This window comes from Pseudonaja textilis, chromosome 2 (assembly GCF_049901715.1).
Source record: "Pseudonaja textilis isolate UNSWEBS1 chromosome 2, rPseTex1.2, whole genome shotgun sequence".
Lineage (NCBI taxonomy): Eukaryota > Metazoa > Chordata > Lepidosauria > Squamata > Elapidae > Pseudonaja > Pseudonaja textilis.
Genome location: NC_141991.1, coordinates 114,077,882 through 114,096,440, shown reverse-complemented (window position 1 = coordinate 114,096,440; position 18,559 = coordinate 114,077,882). Strand labels below are relative to the sequence as shown.

Genomic DNA, 18,559 nt, shown 5'->3' with positions numbered 1-18,559 from the left:
AAGCTTGCAGAAGGCTTCCTCAAGCCTTTGGGAGGCCGAAAAAGGCCTCAAACCGGCTGAAAATCAGCTGTGGGGTACGCAATACACAGTGAGGTAAGTTTGCCTGCAGCTTGTGTGCCGGCACAAATGGCTCTGCGTGCCACGTTCGCCATCACAGTCCTAGAGAGACCTCTTTGGTTGGGCCATTCTAAAATTTATTTCTGATTTGGTAGCATGGAAAGATCATAGAATCAAAAAGTTAGAAGGGAGCTCTTCTGGTAAAACCTGAACAGTCCATTAACTGGCATCTTATGGGAACACTGACCAAGTGGAGTTAATTTACCCCAAAAGGGGTCCCCCTGGCTGTGTGAGGTAAAAACTACCCCATTCTGCTTCTGCATTAAATGATCCTCCCCAATCAGTTTAACATATCCTCTGAACAGAGGCAATAGGAGAATACTCCTGGCTATAGAATCTGTGCCAAAATATCCCTTTTGTTAATGTTTGCCGAGGTTCTGAGATTTTTTTTTCTTAAGCTAGGAAATTCAGGTTTCATTTTATTTCCTTTTATTAAGGTAGAACCACGGCTTAGCAGTTATTCCAGCTTGTTTTGAGAGCTCAGCGAGAGAGGAAAGGTTAAGCAAGTTTAGTAAGGATAGGAGATTATGTGAAGTAACCATTTGCTAATTATCCTTGGCATTTGCTTTGTCTCTTCACATGCTAAGGCAGAACTTCAGATTAGGAGGGGAGATTGGTTTGGAAGAATCAGCAAGTGAGGAAAGGTTAAGTAGGGATAGAGATTTGGTGAACCAATCATTTATTAGTTACCCTTGGCAGTTGCTTTTATACTAATAGATGGGCCGTATTTATGAGATATGGTGTAAGATGTAGCTTTATCATTAATGAAAGCTGAAGTTTTTCCAAAGTAATACATTCATGGCAGGCTATGATTTATGTGACACATGAAAACAGATATACTCAAATATTGCTTCTCATTCTGCTCATGGTCTGGCAAAACCTTCAGATACAGAGTTTTCTGTAGCATTATTTTTTCAACATACATTAGACAGTGCCAGCATTGTAAACTGAGACGCTCTATACATTGCTTTCTCAACTGGTGCTGAGCATTGCTGACTCAGTGTGGCTTAGAAGAAGTTGCTAAAAGTGTCGCAGTTTAACCAATAACTAATGCTCCTTCTCTTGCACTTTGCTTTTGTAGAAATCGTACAGTACTACCTGTATTGTAGACAGAGTCTGACCAACCCCTTTCAACAGGTAAGAACTTGCTTGCCTCTGTACACCATTGGCAAAGGATCCCCCAATAGCAGTGAAAAGAGAAACCTGGTTCTTTATTCCAAGAATCGGTTTGCTTTCAGTGATAGGGCAGGGAAAATTGGTGAGCATTACTCTCCACAAAAATAGCAATAGCTTTACAGCACTCTTTACAGCACTCTCTGGTCTGTTTACAATCTAGAAGCATCATTTGCTTATTGCCCCCAACAAACTGGCTCCTCATTTTACTTACTGACCTTGGAAGGCTGAGTTAACCTTGAGCCAGTCAGGGTCAAACTTTTGGTGTGTGGGCAGAGTTTGCCTGCAATACTGCATTCCAAGCACTGCACCACAGGGCTCTCCCCAGGGAAGGAAACATCCTTATCTGAACATGTTGGTTAGTTTGGAAGATCCAGCCTTGATGTCTCCTTACTCAATCTGCAGCTATGGCTTCTATAATCTCACTAAGTCCTGGAAAGTTCTCTACGTAGAAGATATTGATTATGAAATGTAGATAAGAGAGCCATTTAGTTCACTGCATTTCCAGGGGGAGAAAGCTTTCTGATATTTTGAATATTGATGTAAATGAGTGTGGACTGACTCTTAGGTGTTGAAAGAGGATAGAAATTAATCTGTTTACAGGAAATCCTTGACTTACAAACATTAATTTAGTGACCATTCAAATTTACAACAGCAATGAAAAAAGTGACTTACGATAATTTATCACACTTAACAACCATTGCAACATCCTGTGGTCAAATGATCAAAATTCAGACTCTGGGCAACTGCCATGTATTTACTGATGGTTGCCATATGATCCCAGGGCCATATGTTCACCTTTTGCAACCTTCTGACAAGCAAAGTCAATGGAGAAGCCAGATTCACTTGAAGCTGTGAATCACTAATTTAACAACTGCAGTGATCCACTTGATATTTCTGGCAAGAAAAGTTGCAAAATAAGGCAAAATTCACATAACAATGAATTTTGGGCTCAATTGTGGTTGTAAATCAAGGATTATCTGTACTGCAAGTGAAGTTTTACGTAGAAAAAAAATGGCTAATACTTTGCATGATGTGTTCCTTATTTGTAGACCCTGACTATTTATCAGCGCTCTCTCACAACTATGCAGATCCAAATTCAGGGTCTTGTGCAGTTTGCAGTGCCTTTTTTCCCTACAGCCAAAGTAAGTTGCACAATGTTGTCTTTTCCTATGGAAGCAGGCAAGGTTCTTTGATGGAAGCTTCTGAGTTACATATATTTAGAAGTGGGTCACACCTGCTGCTTTCAGAAACAGTATTTGACAAATACAAAATATGGGCACATATTTAACCAGGGAAATATTAAATATTCTTATGAACTACCTGAAGGTAAAGCAAGCAGCAGAAAAATCATAGTTTATGGTTGACAGGACATAGATGCCATGACCATACAGTAGCAGAGGTAGAAGTCTAGGATCCCCTGTAATCATAGTCTTCACTGGTTCGGTGTCTCCAGATAATTCTATGAGTTTTATTCCCAACATATCCAGAGAATATAAAGTTGGACAGAATACTGTAGCGACTGGAAGCCATTTTAACAGATGAAATTTTATATGAACAGAAAAGAGTTAGTAATTGGGAGCTCAGTACATTTCAGATGTAGATGAAATTTCAAAGCCTTCTTCAGCTAGATAAAGAAGCCAGTTGCTTAACAAATAAGTTTTGGACAGGAAATGCCATTCAACATTCTGTATAACATGGATGAGCAACCTGCAAACTGTAGCAAAGGCTTTTGATAGTTGGGAGTCGAACAACATATGCAGGGTCACATTTTGTCTGCCATGTGAAATGAAGTGTAATATTGGCTTCAGAGGGTAGGTGGGTCTGTCCCCATAGGCTCCTCACCTATCTGAGAAAGATGTCCTAGGGCATTGTGGGAGATGGTAAGCAAGGGATGAAGCCATTGGTTTATCTGAGAAGCTCCAAGGTCCGGATGTGAAAGTTGTGAGAAGAAAGTATTTCAAAGAGACTCCAAATTAATAATTTACTGTGACTGTGGCTGATGGTTTTCAAAAAAAAAAAAAAAGTTATCTCAGACTAACATTATAGATACCTTTCTGAAAATTAGGTTGTCCTTGCTTCCTCAGTTTTGCCAACTCCATAGGCTTTGGCATGCATGCCCTTGAGCTTCCATATGGAGCTTTAGCAAAAGTATCTGAAATCAAACAATGCCTCGATGCATAAGTGAGACGACTTTCTGTGTATATCTATTGCCCGCAGATGAACAATAAGATACTTCTGTTTGACTTTCTTTTAGCGTTTAAATCAAATGAGAGAGACTCCCCGGTAATAGCAAATAGCAGTACCAAGAGAAGAAGCCCTTTTCTTCTTCATGAGGTTTTGTAAAACGATTATAGTTCTAAAGTTATCCCTGTTTCTATAAAACCAGTGTTGGGCAACTGTTAAAGTAAGATCAGAAGGACAACGGTTCCAATTTGGAGTCCGCCAAAAAAAAAGTCACTCTCCGCCCAATTTGACATCACAAGATAAAATCAGAGAGGCAATACTGTGTAGGCCAGCCAGGAAGCATCTATTCACAGTGATGGCCACAGCCACAGTGATGGCTGGACAGTCATTCTAGGTATGTGAACACTTTTCCAATGGAATATATGCCCCCTTCTCTGACAGCTTTTGCCCTTGCTGCAGAAAGACCTGCTTGATATACAGAAGTTACTGAACTACTCTGAAATCAACCTCCATCAGCTGACTGCTATGCTGGACTGCCGAGGCCTTCACAAAGTAAGCAGCATAAGGCACAAAGGTGCTTTGGGGACAAAGGTGTTTATAGCACAGGAGCAAAACGCTTCCTTTCCCCCCCTCCCTTCCTTTCACTAAAGGATTACCTGGATGCCTTGGTTGGGATCTGCTACGATGGGGTGGAAGGCTTGCTCTACCTCACCCTCTTCTCTCTGATGGCTGCTGTCTCCTTCTCCACCATCATATGTGCCATGCCTCGAGCCTGGAAACATTTAGTTAGCAGGTAAAACAGAATAAGTTTCCCAGGGATACCACAAAGTCAAAATAACCTTGCTGATGAAAGAGGGATGTTTTGAAAAAGGGATGAATAAAATAAAAACGGGTGATTTTTCTGCAACAACTAGAACATCAGCCTGATTTCTCCTTCAGTAAAGTTGCAGAGTTATGAGCTGATCTTCAGAGTAAGAGCTATGCATGTGGAAGAACTTACAGAAGCATTCTAGAGACTATGCAGTGGGAGATATTGACTAAATAGCATAGCATAAGGTTATTTAGTAATATTATGGCCACTTAATGTCACTTAACAGAATGCATTCATCAATTGTTGAATAGTAATCTCTCATGTCTTTCAGGGTTTCTCACATTCACCCTTAAGTTGCTGAGAGAGGATGGAGAGAACAGTAAGAGGGGGAGAGAATCAGACAATTCATCTATGAGAGAGAAAAACACAACAAAAGAATATTCCCCCCATTATCTAGCATCACATATAGGCATTCTCTAGCATTCTCTAACAGTTTTAAGCTCCCTAGGGTCACTCGACAATGAGATGGGTGGCATATAAATTTAATACATAATACATTCCTGATCATCAAAATAATCAATTTTGTATAACTTTATAGATTCGTTCTTCTTTCATTATGTAAAAATAAGTGAAAGAAGCACAATCAGTTCTTTCTGCCTTTTTTTTCCTGTCTCCTGATTAATACTGGTATATGAACTGTCCCTTAGGGTTGGGTTTTCTGCAATGGAACACAAGCTCTCCTTTTTTCAGATGCTATGGTTCCTTTCCTGGTCTCTGCTAACATTACAAAAGAAACCTTAGGATTAAGGGATACTTTAAGCAACTGAAATACCTGATCCCTCCAGGAATGAGTGTTACATCTTCTCATTTGCCACTCCGTCCATAACCATTCGCTGCTTTCAGATTTGATTTGATTTTCTAAGATGGACTAGTTTGTTTGTTTTTTCCTTCTAGGGATCGGGATTATGATGACATAGACGAAGAAGACCCTTTCAACCCACAGGCTCGACGTATTGCTGCCCACAATCCCAACCGTGGGCAACTCCGTAGTTTCTGTAGCTACAGTAGCAGCCTGGGCAGTCAGACAAGCCTCCAGCCTCCTGCCCAGACCATCTCCAACGCGCCAGTGTCTGAGTACATGTAAGTTTGCATGGAATTAGTAGAAGATGCAGAAGTTGAGCAGTAATCAGTACTTAAGCCCACATCCTCTCCTGTGAGGTTTTCAAGGTGGCAACAGAGATAGCCTCTGCTATTTGGTGTTCTGCACTTTAACTTACAATACTCTCTGGTACTGTCTGGCCCTGTTCAGATTTGTGCTGCTTTTTGTTCTTGCTTCCATCATTCCATCTTTCTCTTAAAGCCATTATGTTTTCCCATTTTGCCAACCTCATAGCTGTCAACCCATGTCCCCCGTAGTCCTGACATCCAGCCACGAGACCCAAAATCCAGTTTTGTACAGCTGTACTAGGTACTCAAGCTCTAGCAATTGCCTTCTTATTGAAAGAAGACAGCCTTAAAGATGAAAAACGTTGAGAAACCGTACTTTTGAACTGTGTGTTGGAGAAAAACATTTTTAAAAATAAAGCCTAGATGCAGTTCTTAAAATATCCCTAGAGAAGATGTGTGATACAAGCTGTTGTCCTATTTTTTTGCATCTTTTATTATTTGTTAAGTACTGTGGTACGATCCTTTAATTTAACATGGGAGAGTTCTTTTTCCTTGTTGAGTTGTCATATACATTTGCATGCCCTTTTATGAAAAGATCTTTGTTTAAATATATTTATTGTTGATTGGTTGGAAAATGTGCTGACTTTTGATGGAGGAAGTCTTGTCTGTTTATCATTTATAATTGCAGATAATCTGACCCTTGAAATTTCAATCCAAAATGCCATGAAAAATGGGTCACCCGTGGATAAGTCAGTCCTTGAATTTTTAATCACAGCAGTGGACAGAAAATTGAAAGTGTTATGTTATCATTTATAAAACGATGATTTTAAGGCCATGACAGACTGGTCTGTAGATAACCTGAACCCAATTTTGGGAGTGTATTTTGAAACCCAAAAATCTCATCTCATCTAAAATATAGATGGTACTTCCTTTTTGCACCTTTCTGTGGCTTGGAAGAAAATAATGGATAACAATAAAAAGAAAAATCAGGGGAATGTTTGATGTCAAAAAAAAATTAACCATTATTGGAGTTGCTTAATCCTTGAATGGAGATTATTAAGAAATCCTAAGATTGCAGGCTAGGCTAGAAGTTAAATCTTGAAGACAGTGACAACTATTTCCATACTTCGGTCAAGCAACATACATGGACCTGTATATACATTTATTAGGAATTTATTTTGACTCCAGTTAATCTTTATTTTTCACTTATGCATGAGAAGATATACATGGCTACTGCCACCTTTTCTGTGAAAATCTCTTCTGGTGGCTGTTGACATCTATGACCAGAGAATCTATACTGGAGGTAGTAACTTCTAGCTCCAGTACAGATTCTCTGGCCATAGATGTCAGCAGCCATCAGAAAAGATGGTGGGGAAGCTCTGGAAATGGCATCATATCCCATCTGTCACTATGCAGATATGTGTTGTATACAACTTAATCCTACTTTGGATTTCAGGAAGCTGTGGAATTCATATCTTCAGTATCTTCATAAGTTTAGTGTTTCCTTCAAGGAGATGGTGTTACCATTGAATTGCCTACTGAATTTGAGCGAGGTTTAACAATAGAAAAGGTCCATTGTAACAGGAAGATCATCCAAAATGGCACGAAGGAGATTTCCCATTTCTGTTTTCATAACTGGTGGAAACCGTCTGGTCTCCCTTTTCAACTCCCTGAACCATTTGCTGCAAAATCTGAAGATATGAAAAGTGCTTCTGCTAAGGAGCAATCAAACAAGTTGTCTCTTTTCTGCCTAGTCACGGAGCTGAGGAAGAGAGCATTGTGTTGCCCGCTTTTATGACTCCAGTTTAAATAGGAAGACAGATTGTGCGATTTCATTTCTGAATAATTTTTTTTTTCCAATTGTGACCTCAGCAGCATATCCTAGTTGCTGATTCCAGGTCTGGGTTAAAAATGGAAGCTGATTCAAAACTGTTCTTTCAGATACTGTACATTATTATACTAAATCCTCAGAGAAAACAATGCTACCTAAAAACTACCTGAGTGGAATACCAAGAGCTTTTCACAGGCATATAAATTCTGCCATATAAAGAAGATTTGCAGAAAAGTTGGTTGTCCACTTGGAATATAGGCCCATGAATGTCCTGCGCTATATTCACACTCACTTGTGGTTGCAAAGTTCAGTGGAACTGCTGAGTTGCCAGCCTTTTACCTAGTAACTTTGGTTACATATCTAAATTCCCTACCATCTGGGGATATTGGGAATGGGAGGCCCACATGTCTGGAGAACATTTAGAAAAAGCTGCATTAAACTTGGACTTGATAAGCAAGCAGCCATCATCCCATTGTTCCCATCCTCTTTCTCCTTTGGAGGGTATTGTAGAGGGTGGTGCAGAGGTTAGAATGCAGTATTACAGGCTATTTCTGCTGACTGCCAGCTGCCTACAATTTGGCAATTCAAATCTCACCAGGCTCAAGGTTGACTCAGCCTTCCATCCTTCCAAGGTTGATAAAATGAGGACCCAGATTGTTGGGGGGGAGGCAATATGCTGACTCTGTAAACAGATTAGAGAGGGCTGTAAAGCACTGTGAAGTGGTATATAAGTCTTACTGCTATTGCTATTGGAAAATAAACTTGGAGCATTGCTAGGCCGGAGAGGGGCAGAATGTTAATTAATTAATGTTAATGTCCCTGGGTGAATTTTGCTGGATGTCCTTCCTCTCACACCCATTGCACATAAAAGAAAGAGCGTGCACATGTCCTTTGCTATTGTTCTCAAGGCTCAGTTGTTCTTCACAGTACATAGTGCTCACTGAACGTAGAGGAGTTTGTTCCAGAATGAATTCCTTCCCCCATAGTGTTTCACAGATCAAGGAGACAGCTCATGAGAGCTGGTGCAGTTTCAAGAATTCTTCAAATGCATTGGGAATTACATTTGTATTTTCCTCAGCCAGCTGCATCTGTGAGTATTTAATTGGAGATAGCAATAGCACTTAGACTTATATACCGCTTTACAGCCCTGTCTAAGAGGTTTTACAGAGTCAGCATATTGCCCCCAATAATTTGGCTCTTCATTTTATCCACCTCAGAAGGATGGAAGGCTGAGTCAACCTTGAGCCTGGTGCAATTTGAACTGCCTAACTGCAGGCAGCCAGCAGGCAGCAGAAGTAGCCTGCGATACTCCACCACCACAGCTCATGATGATGGAAGTTCCCATCTAATGCATATAGAGAGTACCAGGGCAAAAAAAAGATTGTGATCAGGGAATATATGAATGCGTGCTGATTCCCCCTCTAAATGATCTTCATGGTGCTGCAAGAGGCAAAATTAATAAATGGCTCAAGATCCAAGTGCTGCTGTGTGACAGGGTGAGCTCCCATTATTCACTCCAGCTCCTGCTGACCTAGCAGTTTGAAAGCATATAAACGCAAGTAAATAGATAGGTACCCCTTTGTGGGCACACTAATGGGGACACGAAAGAACCCCCAACTGCATGTCCCCCGAACAACAGCGATGTCACTGGCTAATTGTTTCAACTTGGAAGCACCGTAGTGCTCCCGAGTGTGAATAATGCACCACATATCCACACTCCCACCTTTTCCCCACTTCCACAAGCTTCTGCCCCAAAGAAGAACCCACTGCTTCTGCGAGAATGTCAGGAATATTTCTTAGCCCATAACAGATGTCCTTTTAATAGATTGTCCTCCTGATCTGACTCCTCTTTACCTGCAGGAACCAAGCTGTGCTCTTTGGTGGGAATCCACGGTATGAAAACGTCCCCCTGATTGGAAGAGGATCACCTCCCCCCACGGTATGGTGGGCTCCGGAGGCTAAATCATTTTTATAACAAACCCTTTATTTTCCCCCTTGCTTTTACTAACACTCCTGTTCAATTTAACAAACACATTTTTTAAAAAAAAACTGGGATGAAAAACCCTCTGGCTTTTGTCAGAACATACGAAATACTGGTTTATGGGATTCCCCCCCCCCCCCCATGTTAGAGATGAAAAAACAGGCAGTATATGATTTAAATACAAACTTTTCAATGGAACGACAATCCAGAATCTAGACTGCTATCTGAAGATGAAAATTGCTGCTGCAGCCCTGCTTTCTGGAAGCTGGCATTATTCTTGTTGTTGTTCCCACAATTGTTTTAGCTATATCAATTAGACACAATGTAGAATATATCTCCCACTGAGATGGCATCCTTCTGGCTAGCTTCAGGCAGTTGTATAGCGAAAGACCAAAAAATGTTGTATTGCATTGCATTGCTATTTGGTTGCTAGCCACTCAGGCAAACTGTTCTTATCACATCGGCAGACTTTGGCTGTTGTTGCTATAGCTTGCGTGATTGTGTTACACAGTGCATGTTACACAGTTTATATATTTCAGTTGGGTTTTTTTTATATATATTTTAACCACATCTTTATTATTTTTATTAATCACTCAAGGCAGCGAACATACCTAATATTCCTTCTACCTCCTATTGTTCCCCCAACAACAACGCTGTGAAATGGCTTAGGCTGAAAGAGAGTGATTGGCCAAAACTTATCCAGCTGGCTTTCATGCTTGAGGCAGGACTAGAACTCACAGTCTCCTGGTTTCTAACCTGGTCCCTTAACCACTAGATCAAATTGGCTCTCCTCTGCATCTTTAACATTTTGCTTGTTTCTGGAGGCAAGAATTGCAAGTTTCTGTTCATCTAGAAAATGAGTGGGTATCATTTTTTTTAATTTGCTCCCTACCTTAGTCTATTTTTATAAAATGTTTTTTTCTGCAAATGTATAATGTTATGATGCATAACACTTTTTTTGTTTAACATAAGATTTTTTTAAAAAAAATCTTGCTCACAATGCTTGCTTTGTTTTTCGATCCAATTTTTATTGGAGCTATATTGCCTTTTAAGGGGTTTGCATTTTGAAAGTATCTTGAGAGGGATGGGGTGTTCCCCCCCCCAACAATTTTTCGTAAGAGATTTCCCTTTGCTGTAAATATGCCTAAACTCCTAATATACAAATACTGTATAATCTATAGATTATGGGCATTTAAAATTGCCATTAGTTTGCATTTAGACTCACTGACTACTATATCTTTCTGCAAATTAGTTCCTTCCTGAAATGTTTGGGCTGCAGAGTGCGTAAGTCGCTGCATTTGGTCTCGCTGGATGAACATTCAAAGAACTGCAGACCCTGCACATCTAGAGAATGTCATATTTTGGAAAAGTTTAGCAGAGTGGATTATGTTAATTGACAATGGAGACCTTTTCAAGGTTTCTGCAGGGCAGAATTGTGGGGGAAATTTCTGGTCATTTTGGGCTATTTGGTTTTCCCCATAACAATGCATGCTGCATATGGATTGAGCATGGTGTTTCAAATGAGCAAAACTAAAAACTCTCCTGAGCAGTGCTGTTTCCCTAATTGCTTTCATGCGGAGAACCCATGCTGGGAATAACATTTTTCAAAATGTTTATTCCAGACTTCCAGTCATGCTGATTTAAATAGTCAATAAGTAAAAGCTCTTGAATTTGATGCAGTGAGCCTTCCATAGGGCCTGTTACTGTTATGGTTTACTCAGCTGGAGATTTCCTTTCGGAAAGTTCCCACAGGACAGCCATGCTTCAATAAAACATCAAACTAGCAAGGCCCTTTAAAGCTGAATAGATTTAACATAGCCTTCAACTTTAGAAATTACAATATACTTCATCAGTTACAACAAGTGCTTCCCCCCAAAAACTGTATAAAGAAGTGAAATGGGGGGAATATTACAAAGGCAGAGCACAAGAGAAAATTGCTGCTTTTCTGTAGTTGTGTGAAAGGTGTCCAGACTGAGTAAATTTGATTGCTCCCACCTATTAAAATATGATAAACTCATGGTAAAGTATGAGACTCTTAAGTGAGAAGTTATTTACATGTTTATGCACAGATTTAGGATTGGTAAGTATTGAAAGGGGCAATGCTCTCTCTCTCTCTCTCTCTCTCTCTCTCTCTCTCTCTCTCTCTCTCTCTCCCCCCCTCCCTCCCTCCCTCTCCTTATGTATGTGACACATAGGCCTAACGTTATATTAATTAGTATCTCTTACTGTTTGGATTGCATTATTTTTGGATTCAGTTCTTGACTATTTATTGCATGGTTGAGACTTAATTTCACTTGATCACATTTTTCCCACAAGCTTGTACTGCCAACTGAAGATAATATTTAGTGCATATCATGAACCTAGTTCTAATTCAGAAGACTTCTGTGTTGCGGTACAATACCAATCATTATGAAATTAAAATTCCTTCCTTCCTTCCTTTCCTCCCTCCCTCCCTTCCTTTCCTCCTGTAAAAACATTACTTACTTTTCCATTGGATTAAAGTGTTTCACTTGGAATAGAAGTGCAAAAGTAGAAAGATTAAGAAATAATGTTTACAAGGAAGACAAAAAAGGGACCTAAGGCACTGAAGAGCTTGTGTTCTGCTTAGTTTCTTTTTTAAAAAAGCTACAGGCTGATGATGGAAATGCTCAACACTACCATAAAATGAATAATTACATCAACGAGCCTAAACTTGAATTAAAAGAACAGGAAAATTATTGGGAAATTATTCAGCAACTTAATCTATAATGAATAAAATATGTCCCTAGCCTTTGACGAGTAATAAACTAGAGCAGGTGCACATATAAAGTACAGAAGAAATGGGAAAGTCCAATGCCTTTCCACTTCCTGTGTCCCTATCTGAAGTTGTCATTTGCCCCATTATTATTTCTTCTTATTTAATATATAGGCCACCTGAGTTCTAAAAGACTCTAAGTTTACAACTAAAAACTAATTTATCTATGAAAACCTATAAAAGATACCACTGACTGGAAGACCAAAGTATTCAAAACAGAATAAAATGAAAGGACAAAATTATCCAGTCCCAAATCAATACATCCAGGTCTTAATAGTTTCCTGAATGATACAAGTGTAGGAGCCACATGAATCTCTGAAATCACTGCAAAAAGCACAAATTGCCACAAGTGTAGGCATGTTTCCTGAGCCCTGCAAAACAACCTTATTTCATTGAATTCTTTCCTGGGGTGTTGGAGTGGGAGGCGGGTTGGCTTTACATGATGTCTGGATCCATCCCAATAGCAAAAGCCTCTGGAGTATAGACCACAACCAAGAAATCATGCTAAGCCACAAGCCAAACACATTATGACAACTCCATGTGCGAATCAGTCATTTGTTATACAGCTGCAGAGACCACCAAAGTAGTTAACTAAACTGAACCAAGACCAGGCTCTCATAAGTATTAAAAACAAGACTTTAATGTTAATGAAACATCAAATATAAATTATGCCTCTGCAGTTAATGTGTGTCTTAACAGTTCTTATAATAAGAGAAAGGTGAGTTAGCTGTTCCAAAGAAAATCCAGCCAAAGGAAACTCAAAGGGTGACGCTTTATTTAAAAATTTTATATATTGTATTCTGGGTATGACTTTCAGTGGTTTACATGAAACAAACACCAAATCAATGAAATAGTTACAATAAATTAAATATCCGCCTACTAACATCACATCACAATGGCAACATCTAAATTAGCCATTAATAACTCTGGGGAGCAATATTGTTTTAATGGCCTTCTTGAAATGCATCAGAGTTGGTGCCTATTGTACACTTGGAGAAGCTATTCAAAAACGAATGTAGAAAGATTGCCTCCAGCCCTCTCAGCACAAATGGGAAAGATCTTGAGTTTCTCTTCTGAGGTAACAAAGCAGAATAATCTTACTCTATAGCTCAGGAAGCTGAAGCTGCTGTTCTATTAATGGAACCAGTTTTCCAGAGACAAGCTATTTCCTAGATAGACAAATCCTAAGCCATTCACCAACATTATGTATGGGTGAACTTTGCATGCCTCATAAAACAGAAGTGGGTACATTTTAGTTCAGTCACTAGAGTGTAAACGGAATAACAGCTGCCTCTTTCTAATGTCACAACTGAATTCTTGCATTCTGCATAGTCATGTGACATTGGTTTCTGATGCAATGTGTAAGCAGACTCAGGTTTATGTTGTGATGTTGTACAGAAATGCAACCTAAATCCATATTTAAATGCAGCCCTGATTGCCCTGTGGTGTGAACTATTAAAATTAATATCAATCTGCCTAAAAGATGGAAATCATGTGTAAAGAGGCTGCCTGCTTGATCAGGAAGACTAGTTATTTGTATTACAAGCTGCCACAATCCATTTTCAAGCCTAACAGTTGTTTGAATATTCAAGGAACTATTTCTAATTTGGGCATTGAAATGTTGGGGCTGTGCCAGTTTTTTGAGGCTTTAATCTCACTGTTGCAGATATTTGCTATTGCAAAAACCTCAAAGCTGATAGTAAAATTAAATGTAGCTCTTTTCCATATAGCAAGTAGTCCAATTTGAATAAGATTTAAATGCCTTAAGGAAATACTTTCAAGCTTTATTCTGTTCCAGAAAAGTAGTCTGTGAATAATTTTCCTTAAAGCTGTGACTGGTAAGACACAACTTTCTCATAATAAATCATTGCACTCATATATACCAATTATATTTCCCAGGCCTGCATTCTCTAACTTAATGTCCCCCAGATATTCTGAAGCTACAGCAAGGATCTAAGACAACTCACCACAGCCAACTTGCCGTGGCCAACTCACCATGGTCAACTTGCCACGGGACAATTCACCATGGCTAACTTGCTGCTGGCCAACTTGCTTTAGGGCAAAAGTTACATAATAGCGAAGAAATGATGAAATAGAATTATTTTTAAAAGGATGTAAAAGGAGGGACTGAATGAAATGTGAATGACAAAAATTAAAATATTTTTAAAATTATTAAATAAACTAGTTGAATTGTCCCACGGCAAGTCAGCCGCAGCGAGTTGTCCTGTGGCAATCTGGCTGTGGTGAATTGCCCATGGTGAATTGGCAACAGTAAGTTGGCCCATGGTGAGTTATTCCATTCCGTACAGCAATGGGGGAGGAAAGGGGAGGGGATTTCTACAGATTGTAATTCCAGCTCATTTGGAGGATACAGATTTAGGGACGGTATTTGTTCTCTAACTTCATTATGAGTCATTGATACAATAAGGAAAGGTGTGTGTACATAGGCCCACAGTTGTTCCTTAGTGCTATGTTTCCAGTATGACAGAAATTTGTGATATGAACCTATTTGGTTCATATCACTTTTGGGGTTGTCTGTGTTAATAAACCCAACTCTTACCTCTACTCCTAGTAGGGAATAGGGAAATTAATAGAGAAAAAAGCCTAACTTAATTCTATCATCTTCTCTAAAGCCTTTTAAGGAATCTTTTATTGATAATAGGACTGGTTATGACCTGAAATAGTATAAGGTCTCCTGCTCGAGCTGGGGATTGGACTAGGAGACCTCTAAGAACCCTTCCAATACTGTAATTCTGTTTCTCTTCTACTCTACTCCTTCACGGCTTGCCTTCAGAATTTGTGGGCGCTCCATCACTGGAAGTTTTTAAGAAAAGATTGGGTGGCCATTTGTCCAGAATGCTATAGGGGATCCTGCTTGGACAGTGGGGGTTAGACTAGAAGACCGCCAAGGTCCCTTCTATATCTGTACCTCTGGTGGGAAAAAAAAAAGTTTTTTTATACTTTCTGTTGAAATTTTAAAAATACAAAATTCAATACTAGGCTAATGTGTACTTTGCTATTGGTGTTTGTGTAATCAACTCACAACTTTCCTGTGAAAGAATTCTCCTTTTCTCCATTACTGCTGTGTTCCAGTAGTGGAGAATAGCAGCTGGATGCTTATCCCAATTTCTCATTGGAATCACAAGATCTTTAGGCCTTGCCAACATTTCCTTTCTAGTTGCCTTTCTGTTGTCATTCCATCCCACTCCATCTCTGCTGCTAATGGTCAAGCATGTTCTTCTGTTCCTGATGGTACAAATCATCAGCACATTTATTTCTGGTTGGTTGGTAGAGCTGTTATTTCATCTGTGAAACTTTAGAAGGAATCTTAGTTGTTTTTTTCCCAGTAAAATCCTAAGCTTGTCATTGAAATCACAATGTATAACTTATCTCCCATTCTCTCTCTTCTGCCTAGTATTCTCCAAGTATGCGAGCCACCTATCTTGCGGTTAATGATGATTTCCGGCGACAGCCTAGCAACGAATTTCCAGCCTAGCACTCAGATCGTAGAGAAGAAACCATCCACGATGCTATAGTGAAACCCAATAATAACTGAAGGCACATATAGACTGCTGGGAATAAGATTGTTTCCCTAGCAAACTGGTGAGGTTTTCAAAGGTGTTGAATACAGATAAGCTGAAGAAAATTTCTGCTGGCAATCCAGCTACTCTTCAAGGATTATCCTGTGTGCTTGATTGGCAGCTTTTCTTCTTCCAATATTACGTCTTCCTCCTTTGCAGACCCAGGATGGTACCCGGATTCTCCATCCAATGTGGTAAGGATCAGAGGTCTGTTGATTCCTGCTCACTTCCTATCACTACTGCAGTGGCCTCCCCAAACTTTGTTTTCTTATATTGGGGAAGCAGGGAGATGTGAAATTAGGATAAATCCTGCCATGGGTTTGCAATTAATGCTATGAGTCCTGTTTCCTTTTCTTCTGCGCCAACTTCAGAGCAGTTTTGTTCATGCCTGACAGGGCAGTTCTGTCTTCCTTTTTGTTTTATTAGGGCAGATAATAAGACCAGTACACTGTACAAGTAAAGTGAACACTTGACACATGGTGTACAATGCTAACCTCAGAGAAATGGGGCAGGGGCTTGCCATGAAAGAAGATGCGCTTCACTTCTGAATCACATGCAATGCTGACAGAAGAAGGAATTTTTAGTGTCCTCTGAAGAGGCCTCTGCACAGAACTTACTGTTGGCTTAGCACCGTATCATCCATCATCCTTTTTGATAGAACCTGTTTGGTATTTTGTGATACAAAAATCCATGCACAATATTACCACTTGTCACTCACTCTTTTTGCATCAAGAACTGACATGAACTTCACCAACTCCTGTTATGGTGGCCTCAGGTATTATTTAGAACAAATGTCTTTTTTTTGTTCTATTACAGACTTTATTTTGTTTGCTTTCTTTTTTTTTAGTCTATCTTTTATATCAGCTATCCAAAGGACATCATTTTTGTGTCTGTTTTTATAGTTTTCTGTTATTAAGGATTATACCTTTTTTATGTACTTTGCAAGCCAACTTCTGATTTTGGCACTGATTTTCCTCCCCCACAAAGGGGAATTAAAAGTAAAGGCAAAAAATTAGCTGTCCAAGATTATGTATTTGTATGGCAAATTGTATTCAAAAATACATTTTTATTACTATGTGAGGGAATCAAAAATACCAGGAACATTGAATCGGGCTGGATTGGCTACTCTAATACACAGGTAATATTGAAAAGGAAAGTACTTCTTTTTCCGAATAATGTGTTGCTTTCTACATCCATGAAAGAACTGTAATATCATGAAATTAGGAACTGTTCATAACTTCCATTGTTATTTGCATGCATTTGGCTCTTGTAAGGGCTAGTCCTATTACTGGGCAAAGTGAGGCAAGTTTCAGGTTCCCCAGATCAAGACTAAAGAGAAGTCCTCAGCTTCACACAGCTTGACAAGACTGCTGGTGGGCCCTACACTCAGCAGAAGTCTTTCAGACAGTCCGCCTAATTTTTTAAGATTCTTCCTTTCAAACTAAACTGAACCCAGACTGTTGTAAGAAGTCAGTTGCCATCTGTCACTATGAGATTGTAGTTTCCTTCTCATAGCCACTACTGTTCTTTCTGCCCTTCCTACTGCTTTTTATCCTGCTCTTCATATCCTTGAAGTAGAACAATTGTTGATGTATCTGCCCTGAGAATTGCGGGCTCTCATTTTATCTCAGCCACCAGGAGATGGAGGTTAAAACAGTGCCAGGCAGTCTGTCCTTTGTCTCAGCAGCCATTTTCGACTACCAGTCTAGTCACCATTTGTATGAGCAATCACGGGCAGGAGATACTGTCATATCATTCCCTCAGGTAACGAAGATCTTGTGGGCTTTTCTGAAACAGAATCTTATTCTTGTTAGCTGGTATCGGAGAAAGTAAAAGAAATAATAACATTTGGACAGGAGGCATTCCAAGGAGAATGAGAAGCACTGAAAAAAGGAAATCAAAGTACAGTATGTCAAATTGAAGAATCAAAGCCTCTTATAGGTCTGATTTCAACTTTTGCCAAAAGCAACTCCTTTTAAAGTTAACAAGTTACATTTTCTTGGGTTATGCTAAATTTTCCCAAATGAGTTAGCTTACCTTTTTACACTTAGGCATAGTTGGAAATGAAAGCAATATGTGAGCACTCTCTTGGAAACAAAACAGGTGGCTTTCCTCAACTAAGTTCAAAGAACTTAGAATATCTTCACAGGCTGCTGAAAATGCATGTCTCCAGTGATGTCAACATAGTATTTGGACAATTTGCACATCGTTCAAAATTGCCACTGATGACCACTACAGTAATAACAACTGCAAAGATAGAGAGTTGCCCTCCAAGATGCATAATGTGACATAGAGATTTTTAATTACTTGACAACAATTGCATACTGTGTCTTTCTATCAAGGATAACTTGTACCTATCATGTACGGCAACATAATTTATATATCTTATATGTGATTGGCTACATTTTTAAGGCAGAGGGGAGAAGAGAATCTTAATTTTATGCTATCAGTAACGCTATGGATGACAGTACGATTAAAATTGGGGGGATTTTTTCAACAAAAAAATGCATGTGAATTAACTATCTCAGGCTACTTCAGAACTGTGCCTGATTTATATGTACTGACTGGGAAACTGATAATAAACACATACTAAAATATGAGTTTCATTTTCCTGTTTTTGTAATTTAGTTTGATTTCAATTATTTTCATTGCAGAGCTTTGTGTTTGGGATTAGTTATTATTAGATATACTTTAAGTACTACAAATGGCAAAAATAAAAGAGATACACTATTAATCAATGGACACATTATTTTAATTATATTATTAAATAAAATAGCATATATGTATTATAATACTACAGTACTACAGTCAAGTAGCAACGATGTTATAAATCTGAAAGAAAACCTGAAAATGCAAGCATATTATAAGCAGAGCAAATTTTTCTTAAGAAGATATTTGCAGTTTGTGTAATTTATAC

At 39.1% G+C, this 18,559-nt stretch overlaps 1 protein-coding gene across 3 annotated transcripts in view; it reads left to right on the top strand.

The window, feature by feature from the left end:
* TTYH2 (tweety family member 2) overlaps positions 1 to 18,242 on the top strand; it is a 64,553-nt gene extending 46,311 nt beyond the window's left edge. The window contains exons 8-14 of one of the 3 annotated variants that reach the window (XM_087924992.1): positions 1,199 to 1,254; positions 2,343 to 2,435; positions 3,919 to 4,029; positions 4,128 to 4,270; positions 5,243 to 5,428; positions 9,147 to 9,225; positions 15,477 to 18,242. In XM_087924992.1, the coding sequence (XP_087781118.1) occupies positions 1,199 to 1,254; positions 2,343 to 2,435; positions 3,919 to 4,029; positions 4,128 to 4,270; positions 5,243 to 5,428; positions 9,147 to 9,225; positions 15,477 to 15,557 (749 nt within the window). In that variant the 3' untranslated portion in view covers positions 15,558 to 18,242. The remainder of the gene's footprint in view (positions 1 to 1,198; positions 1,255 to 2,342; positions 2,436 to 3,918; positions 4,030 to 4,127; positions 4,271 to 5,242; positions 5,429 to 9,146; positions 9,226 to 15,476) is intronic. The other 2 variants (XM_026701737.2, XM_087924991.1) reach the window with 2 other exon arrangements.
* Positions 18,243 to 18,559: the final 317 nt, after the last annotated feature.